The sequence below is a fragment of the Macrobrachium nipponense genome, chromosome 41, assembly GCF_015104395.2.
Source record: "Macrobrachium nipponense isolate FS-2020 chromosome 41, ASM1510439v2, whole genome shotgun sequence".
Classification (NCBI taxonomy): domain Eukaryota; kingdom Metazoa; phylum Arthropoda; class Malacostraca; order Decapoda; family Palaemonidae; genus Macrobrachium; species Macrobrachium nipponense.
Window position 1 is genome coordinate 31,694,601 of NC_061102.1, and position 20,675 is coordinate 31,715,275.

At 42.4% G+C, this 20,675-nt stretch overlaps 1 protein-coding gene across 1 annotated transcript in view; it reads left to right on the forward strand.

Moving 5' to 3' along the window:
* LOC135212653 (DNA polymerase epsilon catalytic subunit A-like) overlaps window positions 1-20,675 on the forward strand; it is a 186,244-nt gene that overhangs the window by 98,253 nt on the left and 67,316 nt on the right. Inside the window, exons 9-11 of the mRNA XM_064246280.1 lie at window positions 10,476-10,642; window positions 13,874-14,006; window positions 14,320-14,433. Coding sequence (XP_064102350.1) covers window positions 10,476-10,642; window positions 13,874-14,006; window positions 14,320-14,433 — 414 coding nt within the window. The remainder of the gene's footprint in view (window positions 1-10,475; window positions 10,643-13,873; window positions 14,007-14,319; window positions 14,434-20,675) is intronic.

Here is a 20,675-nt window from a genome sequence, read left to right on the forward strand (position 1 = left end):
GAATCTCATAGTAGGTTAGGAAGAGGTTGGAGGAAAGGGAGAAAGAGTTAAATTTGTTTGATTTTGTTTTCTGCATTGGTGAAAGGCGGGTGTTGTTCAGTGTATGGAAAACATATTTTGATTTTAGAAAATGTGTTAATGTATTGAAGATGTGTTTTGACATCATAGAAGACAAAATGGCGGTGGCTTGGAGAGAAAAACGTAAACAAAACAGAGAGGGAAAGAGGCAGCATGGATCTGGTGTGTCGGTAGTGTAGGAGATAGCTCTCTTGTCTTATAGGAATTTATGGGTTGTAAGTCTAGTTGTGGTGTTGTTCAAAGTGTCAAGCTGGGTTAAAATGGAAATGAGGAACCTGAACAGGTGGGTAGCTTGAATGATCATTGTGTGTAGAAAAGATTATGCTAGGAAAATATTCAAAACTCAACCCAAAGTGAATGACTTGTTTAGTAGTTTAGGGTTGCCTGAGAAATTATGGCAAGGGATTGTTTCTATAACTAAGGAAATCATCAACTGAGCAAACGGTGAAACTTCTTATTGGACATCAGTATGTTTCGGGCAAAATCTCTATAGAGGCCAAAGTCATCCATCTGTCTGTCACATTCACAGGACCTGTAGATCGAGTACTAGGATAGAATGTATTTGAAATTTGCATTTATGTCCTCTTACCTTGGAGTGTCGCCCATAGGCCAAAGGATAATTTCCTTAGTGGTCATCAGTACATTTTGGAGCAACATCTTTAGAGGCTGCAGTCACCTATCTGTCTATTGCATTCAGGAAGAACCCGTCGAGCTAGCACTAGGATAGAATGTAATTGTGCAGTTCACATTCTTATCCTTTTACTTTGGGGTATTGCTCATGTTTCCTTGGAATCTCTTTTCCTTGGAGCCTTGGTGGATGCTAAACAAGTCATGTGGTTTACCCAGCTCTTAGGGACATTTTGCATCTCGCCTAAGGTGTACGGCTATAAGGAGAAGGTGTGTTTGGGACTGGCCTCTTACCTTCCTCCTGTTTTCCGTCCTCTTCCAGTGGACATAGAGCAAATAAACAAGCCATCATGATCACGAGCTGGACTGGCGTGCATGCAGTTGATCTCCATGACTAAGTATCCTATCTATAATCCAGTTTTGTTTGGATTAATAGATGCATTTTCTACCTTCTCTCTAGCAAGGACAGAGAAGGGCTGACTTTCATTTGAAGTGCCCAAAAGTCTGTCAAAGGAGCATCACTTGTTCAGTAGATCAGTAGTATGGTATCTGTCCTTTGCTCTTTCATGACTAGGAAGAAAAATCCAGTTAAGCCAAATTACAAGTCAGTTCAGAGAATTACTGAGAATCCTCCCTCTAATAGTAAGTCTCCTTATGTAAAGACTGAGGGTTTGCATTCGTGTAAGAACAAATGACAGATTTTTTACACGTAACTTACCAAGTAATTACCTGTAGCTGAAAGCTCACTACCACGGCGGTCAAATCTTACAAATTTCGTGATGGAGCCACCATCGCTAGTGTAAGTATTAGGACCCACCCGCTTAATTAATTTTCTGCCAGCTTCCGACTAACATCGGTGGTTTGGGTGGTCAATTTTTTCGTTGTCGTTGGTGATATTGGTGACGTACTTGCAAATTTTGTGATTTGTTAATTAGCTATCATCATTATGTCAGATTCTAGCACCTCAAGCATTAGGTATTGCTTTCAGGGATGTAGAACTAGATTAATGAAATTGTCTAATGATTCGCATACTAAGTGTAGCAAATGTAGGGGCCAGATTTGTTCTAAGGACCTATTGTGTTCAGAGTGTACAGATTGGAGTGACTAAATAGAAAACCTTAAATTCTCATTTAGATAAGTTAGCAATGGATAGGAAAAGGAAGGTGGCTCTTAGAGCCGAAAGTAAGGCTATCTTAGAGATTTCATCAGGAGAGGAATTTCCTTCTCCTGCTCAACTTCCTATATCAGTCCTGATAATTAGCCCTCCTACTCCTTTACCAGTGTCTCCTTCTCCAGGCTCCTGTGTTTCCAAGCCTGACACCATTGCCATCCTCGATAGTAAGTTTGAGAAAAAATTTGATTTTCTTGCTAAGGCTATAGTAGATCTTGCTTGTCTTTTAAGTCGTTTGTGGAGAGAGAGCTTCTCAAAAGTGCAGTTATTAGTGAGAGGTTGTGTTATCTGAGGAGGTGGCTGTTTGGCCCACCGGTTCTCCTAGACGAAGGTCATTGTCCCGCTCACCCCCACCAGGGAGAAGACGTACCGGAAGTCCAAGGGAGGCCGGAGGGGTTTGCCCCCAGACAGTTGCCCCCTCTGTTGCACCTGTTGGGAGTTCACAGGGAGCGACGGAGCACCTCTGTTGTCGGATTCGTCAGTGGCGTTGCCAGTAAAGAGACGTAGATGGCGCAAATTATCAGCAACGTAAAAACACCATACAAATAAAAATCTAGGCTGCTAAAGAGACATTCCTCAATCTCTGACAGCTCTCTGCCTCCTGTTAAGCAATAGAGAGGCTGGTATCGACCCTCAACTGTCTTGTAGCTTCCAGGTTTTGATTATTCGTCAGTTTTTGGCTGCCAGGTGTTCGCCATTGTCCGAGTGCCCGTCACATAAGAAATTCGTAGTGACTGCTGACGTACATCGCTCAGCTTCTCCGTGTCCAGTAGCACCGGTATCGGACCAGGTAGCGCCCGTGGCGGACTGAGTAGCTCCCACACCTGAGCGCCCGACCCCTCCCTGGCAGCTCGACGCACTATGCTTCCCGCTCGGCGCCCGCTCTTGGAAGCTTGACGGCCTCTTCTGTTGACTTGGCGCCCGCTTCTGCTCACTCAACGCCCGAATTTACACCTAATATAGGGCATTCGGCACCAATGGCTACAATATCAGTTCTGGACTTTACTCCTGATTCTACTTTGACTTATGTAGATGAGTCTTTGGCTCCTCTCAATCATAAGCTGGATGAGCTCATGAGTTTCATGAAAAAGGAAGCTTCTTCAGGCAATAGGGAGGTGTTGTCTCCAACATTGTCGGAGGACGAAGCAGTAGAGCATGAGACCCAACCTCATTCTGCTTACACTTCTCTATTAGCATTCTTCTTGGAGAATTACTCAGATTTCTTCTCTCCAGGGAAGACAGTGGCTTTGGCCTCCACTTTTCTCATGAGGAAAGCACCAGTAGAAGGAACTTCCTCAGATGGTTTTGTCCTCCGCTTCTAAGATAGTGTTAGAAGAGGTGGAAGATTGTTTGGCTATTAAGAGGGATCTTGGCAAGGCTACGTTCGCGTTTCCTCCGTCGAAACTTATTAAGAAACGCTACAGGTACGTATTACGTAACCGGAGACTCCTTCCCTGGGAGTATCTGCCTCCTCCCAGGGAGATTTCTCAGCCTTAGTAGAATCGGCCAGATGTTCCGCATTCAGAGCGGCCAAAGTATTTTTCACTTCATCAGTGATAGAACATCTGGTGAAGAACATTTTCAAGATTTTGGAGGTGTTTAGTTTCTTAGACTGGACTGTGGGTGCTTTGGCAACGAAGATAGAAAGCTGTTCTTCGTTGCAAGAAGACCTGTCAGCCGATTGGTTGGGAGTGCTTTCATGTGCAGACAAGGCAGTAAGAGATGCTTCCAGCGAAGTAGCTTCTCTTTTCGCTATGGGCCTTCTGAAGAAGAGGGAGCTTTGGTGCTCTTTTACCTGTAAGGGAGTGATGTCCACGCAGAAGTCCACGCTTATTCTCACCGGACAAAATGTATCTTTTTCCGCAGTTAACGGTAAAAGACATTCTGATAGATCTTCGAAGTAAGTCCACGGCAGATTTGTTGACTCAGTCAGCAAAGAAACCTGGTATCCTCTGCTTACAAGTTGGTCTCTCCTCTTCAGCCTTGCCCCTTCGTGGAGGTAGATCCAGTCTTCGATCTAGGCCTGGATCAAACTTGCGGCCAGGCTACAGATCAGATAGGAAGACCAATATTAAAGCTTCCAACAAGCAATGCGTGGTGCGTCTCCTGTGTTCCCGTAGGAGCAAGGATCCGTTATTTCTGGAGGGAATGGAGCAACAGAGGTGCGGATCAGGTGTTAAGGGAAGGCTATTTCATCCCTCCTACAAAAGCTGCAGTTATCCAGTTTTCCTTTAACGTTAATAGCGTACTCGGCAGGATCCGAGAGGCATTTAGCCCTCTCAAGAGGTTCAGTCTCTTATGCACAAAAGAGCAGTAGAATTAGTAGTAGATCATGGCTCAAAGGGTTTCTACAACCGACTTTTTGTTGTCCCCAAATCATTGGAGGGCTGGAGGCCTGTCCTAGATGTCAGCGCTGTGAATCAGTATACTATTGTAAAAACGAAGTTTCGAATGGAGACAAATGTTTCTATCCTAGCTTCTCTTCATCCAAAGGATTGGATGGTGACTCTGGATATGGAAGATGCATACTTCCATATCCCCATACACCCAGAGTCAAGGGCTTTGTGTTCAAAGACAAGGTATATCAATTCAGAGCCCTATGTTTCGGTCTGACGACGACGCCCCAAGTTTTCACAAGGGTCTTGGCCCCTCTAGCGAAGTGGCTACATTTGATGGGGATAAATGCCTCTTTTTCCTAGACGACTGGGTCCTACGCTTTTCCTCAAAGGAACGGTGCACGGGGGACTTGAAGAAACTTTTTGCTCTGATTCGGGACCTGGGAATACTAATACAATGCCCAAAAATCCCAGATGGTTCTGTCTCAGAAAATTCAGTATTGGGGCATGATTCTGGACTCTCGGGCTTTTCTATCACCAAAAAGAGTGGAATCTTGCCTACACACAAGTACAAGAATTCATGAATCGGAGGTCCTGCTCAGCCCTTCAGTGGATGAGCCTTCTAGGAACTCTATATTCAGTGGAACCGTTTGTCAAGTTAGGAAGGCTACACATGCGCCCTCTGCAATTTTATTTGAAGGTTCTCTGATCCAGAAAGACACAAGAAGACTCGTTCGTTTTCCCGATCTCTGAGGAGATAAAGTTGGATCTCCGAGGAGATAAAGTTGGATCTCCAATGGAGATTCAAGGACAGGTTACTAGAAGGAAAGTCGCTCCGACCGAAGGACCCAAACCTGAAATTGTACTCAGACGCATCAGACCTAGGATGGGGAGCCATCCTGGAGTCACAAAAGACATTGGGTATCTGTTCGGTGGAACAAAGAACCCTACACATCAACGTGAAGGAACTGTTGGTGATCTTCCTCGGTCTGCAACACTTTGTTCAGGTTTCGGGAAAGATAGTAGTGGTATTTGCAGACAACACGACAGCAATGACGTACATCTGCAAACAAGGAGGCATGCGCTCTTTCTCTCTCTATCAGACAGCGAAAGAACTCCTGACGCCACGCTGCAAGATTGGACGGGGCTGGACCTATACGTGTTCCCACCGTTCACAGTGATTTGAGAGGTGATCAACAAGTTTATGAGTCGCCAAAATGTCTCCATGACTCTCATAGCTCCATTCTGGCCGAGGAAGGAGTGGTTTCCAGACCTCCTTCATCTAATTATAGACTTTCCAAGATTTCTCCCTCAGAAGAAGTCGCTACTCAAACAGCCTCACTTGTACAGGATTTTGACTGTCAAGCGACTGGTTAAAGCGAAAGGCTTTTCAAGACAAGCTGCAGAAGCGATTGCTAAATGTCACAGATCTTCTACTTCCAATAACGTCTTTTCTTCTCAAACCACTATTGCAGAGATAACTGATTTTCTGCTATTCTTGAGGTCCTCTCGGAAGTTAGCATCCAGTACTATTAAAGCGTACAGAGCTATGCTAAACTCTGTGTTCAGACATAGAGGCATAGATGTGGGACACAACAATGACATTAGCAATCTTATTAGATCCATGGGCACTTCCAAGACAGTTAAGTCTGGAGCAATTTCTTGGAATTTGGATGTAGTTCTAAAGTGGCTGTTGGGAGACTCTTATGAACCCCTCTGCTTGGTGTCTAAGGAACCTCACAAAAAAGACCCTTTTTCTGACAGCTCTGACTACAGCCAGAAGGGTCAGTGAATTACAAGCTATAGACAAGAGAGTAGGGTTCTCTCAAGGTGATGCAGTCTGCTATCTATCCTTGGGTTTTCTGGCAAAGAATGAGGATTTGAACAAACTTTGGCCACGTTCTTTTAAGATTAAGAATCTTATGGATATCATAGGACCAGAGGAGGAGGAGCGTCTTCTTTGTCCAGTAAGAGCATTACACTATTATTTGAATAGAACAGACAAGATTAGAGGACCTGCAAGTAATCTATGGTGTTCGATGAAGTCTCCACCTCGACTTATGTCTAAGAACGCCATTTCCTTTTTCCTAAGGAACTTGATAATGGAGGCACACTCTCAAATCCAGGAATAAGTCTTACCCTCCATTAAAGCTAAGGTTCATGAAGTGAGAGCTGTGGCAATGTCTCTAGCTTTTAGGCATAATATTTCCTTAGAAGCCATTATGTACTCTACATTTTGGAAATGTAGGTCAGTTTTTTCTATGCATTATCTGAAAGACATAGAAATGGTTTATGAGAATTGCTCCATGTTGGGTCCGTTGTCAGTGGCTGGTATGGTGTTGGGGGAGGGAGCATAAGGGGCTAGCTGTTCCTTGACTATCCTCTGTTGTCTTGATTATTGGTGTTGAGTTTTGGGAAGCTTGGGGGTACCTGTTACCTGGAGTACTTGCCAGTCTTATGGTAGGGTATCACTGGTTGTTTTTTATGGTGTAGGTGTTCGTTGTGTTTTATCTTGTCTAAGCCCAGGGCAAGGGCATCAATAAATAACTTCCTCCAGTCATCAGTGAACCTCCATGACTAAGAAGTTATTTCCCACCAAAGTAGGGGTGATCATTGGCCAAATTGCCATACCTCCTACAGGTTAAGAGAGTGACGACCAGAGGCAGTATTCATCAGCAATGCTCTTACCAGGTAAGGTGCAATAAGTATTTGATAAATACTTGCAGTATTTCTTTATTTATTAAGTCATTAATATACATATAATGTCTTCGACGTAGAGCATGTCCATGATTCCCACCACCATAAGAGTGGAATCAGCTACAGGTAATTACTTGGTAAGTTACATGTGTAAAAATGACATTTTTATAATAAAATTAGATTTTACACATACCTACCAAGTAATTACCTGATTAAAGCCCTCCTGTCCACCCTACAGATGGACATGGCAGGCCAAATGAATTGGTTTTCTCTCTGCACTTTTGTACCTATCGGTCCCGAAAGTGGACGGGTCCTAACACCTACTCTAGTGATGGTGGCTCCATCACGAAATTTGTAAGATTTGACTGCCGCAGTAGTGAGTTTTCAGCTACAGGTAATTACTTGGTAAGTATATTTAAAATCTAATTTAATTATAAAATGTCATTTGTTAACCTTAAACGCCGACTGGACGTATTTTACGTCGACATTTTTTTGTCTCTCGGGTGCCGACTGGACGTATTTTACGTCGACATACAAAAGTTTTTTTAAAAATCGCGGAAAAATACTTTTAGGCCTACCAGCCGAAAACTCTTGAATCACGCGCCTTGGGGATGCTGGGAGTTCACGGATCAAGGTGTTGTTTTGTTTACAATCGTTACGCAGGCGCGCAAGCGCGAATTTCTTTCTTGCCGCACTAAAAAGTATCTGTGACACATCTCTGAAATTATTTCGTCACTTTGACATAATTTTTGTACCATTTTAAATTAGCCGTTACATAGAGTATTATATATGAAAATGTGCGCATTTGTATGTAGAATACAACAAAAAAATACTCATGATTGTAGCTTTTATCAGTTTTAAGATATTTTCATATAAATAACGATAAGTGCCAAAATTTCAACCTTCGGTCAACTTTGACTCTACCGAAATGGTCGAAAAAACGCAATTGTAAGCTAAAACTCTTATATTTTAGTAATATTCAATCATTTATCTTAATTTTGCAACTAATTGGACGTGTCTAGCACAATATTTCGATTTATGGTGAATTTATGAAAAAACTTTTTCCTTACGTCCGCGCGGTAACTCTTCCGAAAATAATCATACATGCGATTGTGGTAATGTTTGCACCATTTTAAATTAGCCGTTACATAAAGTTTTATATATGAAAATGTGCGCAATTTCATGCACAATACAACTAAAAACAACCCATGGTTGTAGCTTTTATCAATTTTGAAATATTTCATATAAAAAATGATAAGTGACAAATTTTCAACCTTCGGTCAATTTTTGACTCTACCGAAATGGTCGAAAAACGCAATTGTAAGCTAAAACGCCTATATTCTAGTAATATTCAAGCATTTACCTTCATTTTGCAACAAATTGGAAGTCTCTAGCACAATATTTCGATTTATGGTGAATTATGAAAAAAATAACATTTTCTTTACGTTCCGCGCGGTAACTCTTCCGAAAAAATCATACGTGCGATTGTGGTAATGTTTGCACCATTTTTAAATTAGCCGTTACATAACGTTTTATATATGAAAATGTGCGCAATTTCATGTATATACAACAATAAATAGTTGAAGGTTGTAGCTATTCTCATTTTCGAAATATTTGCATATAAATCACGATAAATAGAAAAAAAACCACGTTCGGTCAAATTTGACTCTACCGAAATGGTCGAAAAACGCAATTGTAAGATATAAAACTCTTACAGTTAGTAATATTCAGTCATTTATCTTCATCGTGAAACAAATTCGAAGTCTCTAGCACAATATTTAAATTTATGGTGAATTTTTTAAAAAAACTTTCCTTCCCTCCGCGCGCGGATTCTCCGCCACAAATCTCCGAAATGCGTAAGTCCCATTCTCGGAATATTTGCTCCGTTTCATATTAGGCATTTCATAGAGTTTTATATATGAAAATGTGCGCAATTTCATGTAGAATAAAACGAAAAATATTTGAAAGTTGTAGCTTTTCTTATTTCCGAAATAATTGCATATAAAAAAATATATATATAAAAAATTCGACATTCGGTCAACTTTAGCTCGTCAGATATGGCCGAAAACTGCATTTGTAAGCTAATATTCTTACAGTATAGTAATATTCAATCATTTGTCTTCATTCTGAAACATATTGGAAGTCTCTAGGACAATATTTAGATTTATGGTGAATTTTTGAAAAAAATATGTGTTTACGTAAGCGCGTTACGAATTCATGCATTATATTGTGATAATATTTTCTCTGTGTTGCTTTTATCGTTTTACAAGTGTGATATATCAAAATGATCGCAATTTAGTGCTCATTACAACGAAAAAAAAAGTAACTTGTTACCTTCAACCGTTTTGCGCACAGCGCGATTTGAATACAATTATATATGAAATTTCGTTTTTGCGCTATCATATATCGCATTATTTATATATGATAATGATAACTTTTTTCATTTCTGATGGTTGCATACTAAACTTCAAGCAATGACAAAAAAAGGAGCCAAAAATGAACTCTTAATCTTGAAAACTAAGCGCGCTGTGATTTTTTGAAAAAAAATATTTTTTCCGCTTACGCGCTCACTTCCAAACCCCTCCTCGGCATACGGGAGTCATTTTTTATTTACTGCTCCGGCGTTTAAGGGTTAATTTTGTATTTTTCCTGACATACAAACCTGATGTTTTTACATGAAGCCTCACTTCTTACCATCCCTCATGCTTTTACCTGGGCCAAAAGGTAAACTGAAGAGATTGAATGCATACTGGTCAGATGGATGGTACTCCCGCCCCTACCATAGGTAACTGTGTATTACCATAACTGCCTTGCAAAAGTTCAACAGCTGGACTTTTCCAGCTTTGCTGAAAGTTATTCATATGCAAAGACCTCAGGTTTGTATGTTAGGAAAAATACAGATTAGTTAAAAATTTGTCATATTTCAAGTCACTGGCCCCTGTATGCTTGTTTCCATGTGAATAGGTTTCATCTACTCAAATACTAGCAATACAGGCAGTCCATGTTCATTGATGGGGGTTCCATTCGGACGGGTTGATGATAAGCGAAAATTGGCAATTTTCAACGCTTATTGGTGCTGATAACCAGTTAATGGCGCCTCTGTTAGGCATGTATCAGCACTGAAAATCAGTGATTTTCAGTTCTAGACAAGTGCCATGTTTAGAGTAAATGCAAAAAAAGATTGGTTATTGATCACAGGGAAGGACAGTGGTTTCTGTATGTGAACCGAAAGGACAGTGGTTTCTGTATGTGAACCACCCCCTTTGGCTAGGGATAGTGGTGGGGATGAAGTTAGTTTTAAAAGGAAGATGATCATAGATATAAGTTAACAGTCTATTATAGGTTAAATTTAATGCTTTGACTACACTACCAGTAATTGTTCACGTATTCGTTAGAAGAGAATGGCAGAATTATTGTCAAGTTGAAGTAACTTGATACAATTTATCTAGGTTTTTTTAGTGACATCTTGTATTAAGGTTTGGTTTATTACATTTAGAAACTAGTGTAATTTATTTCCATTATCCTGTTTTGTTTAGAATTGTATTTTCTGTTTCTTGACATTGCAGGTAAAGCCCCACATATTTGTTACATACAACGGTGACTTTTTTGATTGGCCTTTTGTTGAAGCAAGAGCAGCATTTCACAACCTTGACATGTATAGAGAAATTGGTTTTTCAAAAGGTAGAGATGGTGTTTACAGCTCAAGACCATGTATTCATATGGATTGTTTGTGGTAAGTTATCTCTGAGGGTACATTACAGATAAACACATTATTGAGTAATGGATATCTCCGTACTTGTTTGGTATTGGTATTTATGATAATTTTTTGAATTAAGGTGTTTGGTATCCAGCACTTATAAATATGAGTCATTCTGATCATTCTTTAGATGTATGCATCTTGTCTTCATGTTGTGTACTAATTAGATATGTTTATTTACCAGTAGCTAGGTTCCATTTCATTTTCATTTTCAAAACTACTACTTCTACTGCTATGACAGACAGCAAACAGCCTGGCCTACATTTTTATAATTATTTAAATCTTCTATCAATCCTTTGATCACTGTTCCATCAGTGATTTTAAGATTGCACAACATTTTGTATGTATTTTGTGTCATGATAAATGGGATTATTACTAGATTTAGGAGTATTCATTTTGTGCTTTGATCAGGTATTGAGTTTCACAGCTACTGCTATTTTTGTGATTTCCCCAACTTTGGGCTATCATCAGTGTACAGAGATACCTGTGGTTTAAGTGTTTTGTGGTCTCATGAAAGTATTTTATAACCATAATTTTATAATGATAAGAAAAATAATTGATGACTGTGAAAGTTATGAGACTGAGAGTTGTAATACTGCACTGCAAGTTGGGTATAGAATGTGTGTGGTCTGTGTGTGCATGTGAAACTTAATTAGAATTGGTGGGTGAAAAATAACTTAATGTGTGGGCTTCACCACCTATTTTTTGACTAATTTTATCAGCTTATTTATAATTTAGTAATTATTTTGTTGTATCACCTAAACTGATGAAATTACCACATTAATTAATGGTTTCTGCCATAAACATAAGTTTTTTAGGATTTTTGAGAACCAAATGAAGATTCACCCATTTTGACAAATGCTGAAAACCATTTCCTATGCTATAATTATTATCATCCAGTAATTTTACTAGCCCACTGAACTAAGTTATTTTTCTTTGGTGTACTGAAAGATTTAAGGTTTATTATATAAACATGTAATCTGTCACTATGTTTAACCCTTTAACGCCGATTGGACGTATTAAACGTCAACGAAAATTGTCTGTTGGGTGCCGAACCGACGTACGAAACGTCGACGAAAAAAAGTTTTTTTTAAAATTCCCGGAAAAATAGTTATAGGCCTACTAGGCGAAAACTTTTGAATCAAGCGCCTTGGGGGATGCTGGGAGTTCACGGATCAAGCTGTTGTTTTGTTTACAATCCTTACCCAGGTGCGCAAGTGCAAATTTCTTTCTTCTCGCACTAAAAAGCATCAGCGACATATCTCAGAAATTATGTCGTCACTTTGACATAATTTTTGCACCATTTTATATTAGCCGTCACACAGAGTTTTATACATGAAAATGTGTGCAATTTCATGTAGAATACAACCAAAAATAACTCATGGTTGTAGCTTTTATCAGTTTTGAAATATTTTTATATAAATAACGATAATTGCCAAAATTTCAACCTTTGGTCAACTTTGACTCTACTGAAATGGTCAAAAAATGCAATTGTAAGGTAAAACTCTTATATTCTAGTAATATTCAATCATTTACCTTTATTTTACAACAAATTGGAAGTCTCTAGCACAATATTTTGATTTATGGTGAATTTATGAAAAAACATTTTCCTTACGTCCGTGCGGTAACTCTTCCGAAAAATGTTTGCACAGTTTTATATTAGCCGTTAAATAAAGTTTTATATATGAAAATGTTTGCAATTTCATGTAGAAGACAACTAATAACAACCAATTGTTGTAGCTTTTATCAGTTTTGAAATATTTTCATATAAATAACGATAAGTGCCAAAATATTAACCTTTGGTCAAATTTGACTAGACCGAAATGGTTGAAAAACGCAATTGTAAGCTAAAACTCTTACATTCTAGTAATATTCAATCATTTACCATTATTTTTCAACAAATTAGAAGTCTTTAGCACAATATTTCGATTTATGGTGAATTTATGAAAAAAAATTTTTTTTTCGTACGTCCGCGTGGTAACTCTTCCGAAAAAATCAGAAATGTTTGCACTATTTTAAATTAGCCGTTACATAAAGTTTTATATATGAAAATGTGTGCAATTTCATGTAGAATACAACTTAAAACAACCCATGGTTGTAGCTTTTATCAGTTTTGAAATATTTTCATATAAATAACGATAAGTGCCAAAATTTCAACCTTCTGTCAACTTTGACTCGACTGAGATGGTAAAAAAACGCAATTGTAAGCTAAAACTATTACAATTTAGTAATATTCAATCATTTACCTTTAGTTTGCAACAAAATTGAAGTCTAGCACAATATTTCGATTTATGGTGAATTTATGAAAAAAACTTCTTCCTTATGTCCACGCTGTAACTCTTGCGAAAAAATCAGAAATTTTTCGTCTGATTGTTGTAATGTTTGCACCATTTTAAATTAGCCGTTACATAAAGTTTTATATATGAAAATGTGCGCAATTTCTTGTAGAATACAACAAAAGCAACTCATGGTTGTAGCTTTTATCAGTTTTGAAATATTTTCATATAAATAATGATAAATAGAAAAAATTCGACCTTCAGTTAACTTTAACTCGATCGAAATGGTCAAAAGCTGCAATTGTAAGCTACAACACTTACAGTCTTATAATATTCAATCAATTACCTTCATTTTGCAACAAACGGGAAGTCTCTAGCACAATAATTCGATTTATGGTGAATTTTTGAAAACCGCTTTTTTTTACGTCCGCGTGTTACGAATTCATGCATCATATTGTGATAATATTTCCTCTGTGTTGCTTTGATTGTTTTACAATTTGTTATATACCAAAATCATCACAATTTAGTGTACAATACAACGAACAAATAATTAACTCATTAGCTTTAACTGTTTTGCTCACAGCGCAATTTGTATACAATTATATACGAAATTTTTTTTTTGCGCTGTCATATATTCCAATATTTATATATGATGATTTTTTTTTTTCATTTCTGATGGTTGCATACTAAACTTCAGGTAATGACAAAAAAAAGGAGCCAAAATTGAACTCTTAATCTTGAAAATTAAGCGTGCTGTGATTTTAAAAATAAACTTTTTCGCTTTGGCGCGCTCTCGTGAATGCCGCCGGCATACAGGAGACACTTTCAGAAATACCGGCTCGGCATTTAAGGGTTAATGATATGAAAATATTGTGAGTCTTAGAAGGCAACCATGTTACATGTGACCAACTAAAGGTTCTTTTTTTTCCAGTTGGGTAAAACGTGATTCATATCTTCCTGTTGGCTCCCATAACCTGAAAGCTGTAGCCAAAGCTAAGCTACGATATGACCCAGTTGAGCTTGATCCAGAAGATATGTGTTCTCTGGCTGCTGAACAGCCACAGGTATGTGACATTATTTGATAAAAAATAAGCAGTTCTCATTTGTTCATGTTGTTAACTACTGAAGTTGCATACTTGTAATAACAAAGTGAAAGGTAGCTTTCTAAAATATATGAAATTTTTCTAGATCGTGTTTTCTAACCATAGGTGGAATTCTGGTTGTAGTTGGTATCCACAAAATTGAATACACTATAGTGAACATTGCTCTCGAAATATGAAGGAAATCAACTACCCTTTGGTGCATAAATTTGTTTTGGAGATGTAATATTTTGATAATTTAATAATGCATGTAGTGATAAATTTTCTCATTTTTCAGGTTCTGGCTAATTATTCAGTTTCAGATGCTGTTGCCACTTACTACCTATACATGAAGTATGTCCACCCTTTTATTGTTGCTCTTTGCACCATTATTCCTATGGAACCAGATGAGGTAATGTCAGGTTGTAGGGATTCCTCCTGCTCCTGTCCTTCTTTCAGTTTTGTTAAAAATAGTCTTATTCGTAATGATTATATTAGATCTTATTTTATATATTGCAACTTTAAAACTACAGGCAGTCCCTAGTTTATGATGGGTTCTGTTCTTGAGATGTGTTGTGAGTTGAAAATTGTTCTAAGCCAAAACATTGTCGAAAATCGTCAAAAATCTCAAGAAAACCTTATTTTTGGGTATATTGAAAACTATGTAAACTGCATTTTTATTGCATATTTCATCAAATGGAACATTTGTCATAAACCTGGAAATAATTTCTAATGAATATAATTGAAAAGCAGTGCAACCTCGGAAAGTCATAAGCCGAAACCATCATAAACCGGGGATGGCCTGTATATTGACAATAAACTTAAAATATTGAAGGTTCGTGACAAAATTTCTTTCAACTTAATTTGTTTCTTATACTATTTTTACAATAGGTTACAACTTCTATTAGAAAATTATTTACTCTTGAATGGTGACTCCTTATTCCTGTTAACATCAGACAAGACTACATCTAAGCTCGGTTTCCTTGAAATTTTGGTCAGAGTAACATAATGACTTGTAAACCCATGGTCAGGCTGCTCAACTTAAGAGGCTTATATTTTAACTCATAAGTTACTGTGTATAATTTAGAATTTTTATTCTTCCATTTTTTCAAGTAATTACTTTCAAACTGAAATTAGATACACAGACCTTGACCTGTTTGATTAAAGAAGTAGAATTTATTTTTTTTATATATGTATCTGAATGGGTAAAATTTTGGCAGATTTTTCTGGTAATGGAAAATGGAGGGCATGTCCTATCATCATAGGACGTCTCCTCCGATGAGAAGCATACTAATCAGGGATCACCTCATATGAGGTCTCCTCTGTTGGAGATACATGTTTCCTGGGCAGCTCAAGGACTTCTCCCCTGTCTACAGTGCAATTACTTTGACAATGCACAAGTTCAGTAGGATATTTAGAATGTATCTGTGCTGAGCATTTTGTCATAGGACATTCCCTTGGAGGATCTTATATCTATTCTGTCTACTTGGGAAGACCTATTGTTAGACTTCTTCTCTTTGACCGAAGCTAGAGGTCTTCTATTCATGGTCCCAGAATTGTTTGTTGGAGAAGACGACTTCTTTCTGCCCCCAGCTCCACTTGTTGGCAGTTGAGATGTACCAGTGGGTGATCGACAACTCGATGGAGCTCATGGCCTGGCACATTTCAGGCAGGAGGAATGTGGTGGCAGACAAGCTAAGTCATTGAAATCAAGTCATAGGTACGGAGTGGTCTCTGCATCAGGACCTAGCAGGCTGTTTCACATTTGGAGAAGATGCATGTTAGACCTCTTCACCACTCGCTTTAAGAGTCCTGGATCCTCTTGCACTGGCGGAGGACTCTACAGCATCCTTGGGACAATTGAGCTGTATGCCTTCCCTCCATTCTGCCTGAATTGTCAGGTCCTGAGCAGAGTATGTAATGAGTTCCAGGAATTTTAGGGTGACCTTGGTGGTCCCTGTGGTCACAGGCAGTGGTTCCCAGACCTTCTGTCTCTTCTGTCAGCAGTTCCAAGAGAAATTCCCCCATGACACAGCCTCCTTTGCTAGTCTCATGTGGAAAGGTTCCACCAGTTGGTAGGTTCTCTATCGCTTCATGGCTGAAGACTGTCAAGTATCTTCTGCGAGCAAGAGGCATTTCTTGCAAAGCAGCAGGCCAGATGTCCAGCTATCTCAGGAGGTCCTCATCAGCGGTTTACCAGGGCAAGTGGACTGTCTACTGTGACTGGGGTCGTTAACAGGACTTCTCTCTACTTGGAGCTTCTGTTCAGAGGATAACGGATTTTCTAATTTTCTCAGAAACGAGAAAGGTCTTTCTGCCTCAGCTGTCAGGGGCTACAGGGCTGCCTTGGGATTGGTCCTGCGCCTGAAGGGCGGGGACATCTTTTCATCCTTTGGAAATCACGATGTTGTTCTAGAGTTTCGAACAATCTTGTTCACCAAGAGAACTCAAACTTCTGACGTGGGATCTTACTCTGGTCCTGAGTAGTCTCACTCGAGCTCCATTAGAGCCACTATGTCAATTGTCGGTCACCAATCTGACTCTACAGACAGTTTTCCTGTTGGCCTTGGGTTCCTCCAAGACAGGTGGAGAGCTTCATGGCCTGAATTATAACCCTAAACACACCAGGGGTTGGGGGTCTGTGGCCTTCGAATTTGTCCTGGAATTTGTAGCTTAGACTTAAAATCCCTTGGTGCATGATGGCAGATTTGCCTTGTTTTCAATTCCCTCCCTGAATGAGTGCGTAGACAGCAATCTGCAGGAGTTTTTGCTTTGTCCTGAAAGAGCTCTGCACTATCTAAAAAGGACTCCTCACCTAAGGCCTAGGTGTCGTAGAATTTTTGTTAGCTCCTGTCAGTCCAGAAGGGAAGTGTCCAAGAACACCATTTCATTCTGGATGCATGAGGTGATTAAATAGGCATAGTCCTCACCTTATAGTTCTGTCACAGAGTCTGTGCAGGCTAAAGCACATGACATCAGAGGAATGAGTTCCTCTCGGCATTTAAGAACTTGTCTGTTCATAGGATTTTGAATGCTGGTTCCTGGCTATGGCAGACCATGTTCACTTCCATTTACCTAAAGGACATTGCCCACAGGTCCTTGGACTTTTATTTATTTTTTGTTTTTTTTTCTTCCTTGGGTCTGGTGGTGGCTGCCCAACAAGTTGTGTAGCTCATCTAGTGCCCCTTGCAGGACAGTTTGTATCTTATAAGATGATTATGTGGAATAGAGAATGAGTTAGTTGGCTGGTCTTTCTCTTTCTTCCTTTCTTCCTACAGGCCGGTTGAAGAATAGATATGTCATACGCTGGAACTAGTCTGATACAGTGAGTGTGGCAGTGCCTTACTGGTTGCAGTTATTTAGTTTGTTCCTATACAATAGACAAATGTGCTTCTCAGTAGCATTTACTCCTTTCTCTAGCAAGGAGATGGAGGAGTGGTAACAAACCCCCATAACCTACATGGTTTGTTGCTTGAATAGACAGTTGTTCCGACACGGCATACAAACCTTCGGTCCTTTTACAATAGGAAGGTACTAGCGGCAGCTGGATAGGTCGTAAGCTTTCGAACAAGGGGTTCGGTAGTTAACTGCTTGTCCGACAGGCGCGCGCGCGCGACTGGGAGGTAAACAAATCACTTTTGCTTTCGGCCTCACAGCGAGTGGACGTGTGTGTTCGACGCTCTCTGCCCGCTTCTCGTCGTTTGCTTTCATTGAGTATTTGGTTGTGTTTGTGTATGAATCATAATTGTAAGTACAATCATTTCCTCTTTTTTCATCCATTGTGAATTATTGATCAATCATGGAATCTCCACGCCTCGCTACCCCCCGGAGATTGTGCCCGGGTACCGAAGGGCGTAAATGCGGAAAGTTCCGCTCGTTCCCTGAAATTGATCCACATATTTTGTGCGCTCGGTGTCGGGGGCGCGAATGCACCCGAGCCGAGCCCTGTGAAGTGTGTTGTAATTGGTCGGAGGCGCAGTGGGGCTTGTACGAAGGTAGGAAGAAGCGAAGGCCTGCAAAGGAGTCGTCGGAAAGCTCTCCCGCGACTCCTTTGGTTACGGACACTTCGTCTTCTTTCCTGCCGCCCGCTCAGCTCCCACGTTTGGCGCCTTCCCCTTCGGGGGGGGTTTTCTAGGTCCTTCTCCTCACCCGACCTGTCGAGTGTGGAGGAGGGCGCTAGATACCCCGATGTCGAGTTGTACTCTGGGTCCTCTATCCGTTCGTCTTCGCGCGAGCGGGTAGAGGATCCTGCTAATCACCCGACCTTTGCTTCCTCAGGTGCGGTTGCCGCGAAGGACGACCTCGGACAGGTGTGGGCATCGTTGGGTCTGCAGGGCGTGCCGAGTGTCCAGGGGCTGCTCTACCATCTCGCTGGCTCTGTGGCGGTCACGCATGCTACGGTAACGACCACCACCACGACCCTTTCAACGCCTGGCTATGCTTCACCTCCTCACCTGGTGTACACCCCGCACGCGGTCTCTGTCACACCAACTACATCGGTGCAGGGGCCAGTCGCCGTACCACGGGGGAGTGTGATGCCGCCGCCTGGGTTTGCCGTGCTGCCGCGACCGGACTTCGTGTGCCCGAAGAGCTCGCCCCTGGACCTCCCACCAGTACCTAGGATGTCTGTGCCGCTGGTCCGTCCACCTGGACCGCCTGTACAGCCTGCCGTACCTGCCCAGCCGCTGTTCACGGACGTGATGTTGCCGACCACTGCTGCCGTTCCTGTACCTGCTCCTGCCGTCTCCACTGCTGTTCCTGTGATGCCTGCACCTGCTGACGTTGTTCCTGTTCGTGGCGCCGCTGCTCCCGATGCCGATCTGTTCGGACAGGTGCGTCCGGGCCCTGTTGCTTCGGCAACAGCAGCCCCGGCTCCGCCCTGGATGACAGATCTGACATCGGTCCTGAGGAGGTTGACGAAGAAGAAGAAGAAGAGGAGGAAGGTGTCGTCGTCGTCTTCATCATCTTCTTCGTCGTCGTCGTCGTCTGCCGCCTCTTCCCCTTCTTCTTCTAAGGCTCCCCCGCCTAAGAAGAAGAAGGTCGCCTCCCCCCCCCCTAAGAAGTCTCCTTCGGAGCTTCTAAGGGCCCGTCTCGCTCCGGTGAGACGGGGGGTTCTTCCGCTGGTCACCCTGCTCCTTCGGGGGCAGGACCCGTCTCTTCTTCCGCAAGGAAGAAGACTACGGGGACCAGAGGAGTGCCGGCTAACACCGGCACTTCCTCACCTGCTGTTAGTGGTTCGACCACGGCAGCAGGGTCCGTCTCGGCCTCTCGTTCGCGAGAGGTACCGAGTGTACGGTCGCCTACCAGCGACCGTGCAGCTAGGAACCAGACCTCTGAGCCAGCTCAGCGTCAGGTTCACGGCACGGAGCGGAAGACTGGTGACAGCCGCTCACGCGACTCTCACCAGACCAGCTCTCGCTCTCGCGGCGAGCAGCTGGCTACCCGGGCGGACGTGACGGTCCACGACCGGCCACGGGCTGAGGCTGGGAAGAGGTCCCCCCGTTCGCCGGCACCAGCCACGGCTGGTACCAGCGACGTGACGCGCCGTGAGGATACGCACCGGTCTCACCGTGACAGTGGAGCTCGCCGGTCGCCTGACCGTCACTCTCACAGAGAGCGATCGGGTACGGCGACCAGCACCAGCTCCTCTGACACACGAGACCGGGGCCGCTGTTCTCAGTCCAGCCGTTCTCCACAGCGAGACGGCTCGACTAGGCCTGCAGCTCGATCGCCACCGCGGGTTGACGATCGCCTGCAGTCTTCCAAGCCCGCTGGTTCTGCCAGCGAGCGAGGAGGGAGCGTTAGGTCTGCCTCTCCCATACCTTCAACCTCCTCGGGTTACACCGGGAGGGGCGAGGTATTGAGGAGTGATCGTGAGGGGTGCGCCCCTCAGGATCCCACCACGACGTCCTACGTACCAGGCACGGTTCTCGGACCGGCCAGGTCGTATGCACAAGTGGCTGGAGGAGACCGAGAGGGGTCTGTCGCTGTTCCCCCCCTCGAGGGGGGAGGGTCTCGGGAGATGCTCCTGTTCGAGGGACTGGATGGTCCTACTCCGCAGGACGCAGTAACTCCTGAGATCCAGAGGAACTTTGCCGAGGTAATTGCGCTGATTCGTCAGCACAACGACCTCGGGGAAGGATCGCCGCTCCCACCATCCGAGCCCACGTCCCGGCTCGAGTCGTTCTGGGGCCCGAAGAGGGAACCCAGACCGACGGTGGGTTTGCCGCGTTCCGAGCTTGCCGACTCAGTGCTGGACCAGGTAGAATCTCTTGTCTCCGGGCAAGACGGTTCTCTCAAGTCTGGCAGGTCGAGCAAGCTGCTTCCACCTCCTCTGCTGCGACAGCGGCGTTTTTACGTGCCATCTGAGGACCCGATGCCGCCCAAACAGGTGAACCCGGAGTTAGCCAGGCTGACTCCGGGTGTGTCTCTGCAGCAGCTCCTGTCCGAGAACCTATGGTTCTCGCAGCAAGAGGCACTCGGCCTGGAATCGACTGCCATGGCAGCTTTCCTGGTTAGATCTGTGGTCCCTCACAGTATCTAAGGTCGCAGCCAACTCCGGGGGAATTTCTCCCGAAGATGACTCGGCCTTTAGGAGACTTTGCCAGTCTGGGGGAAGAGCCATCTCCTTCCTTGCCCACCAGACGGTGAACC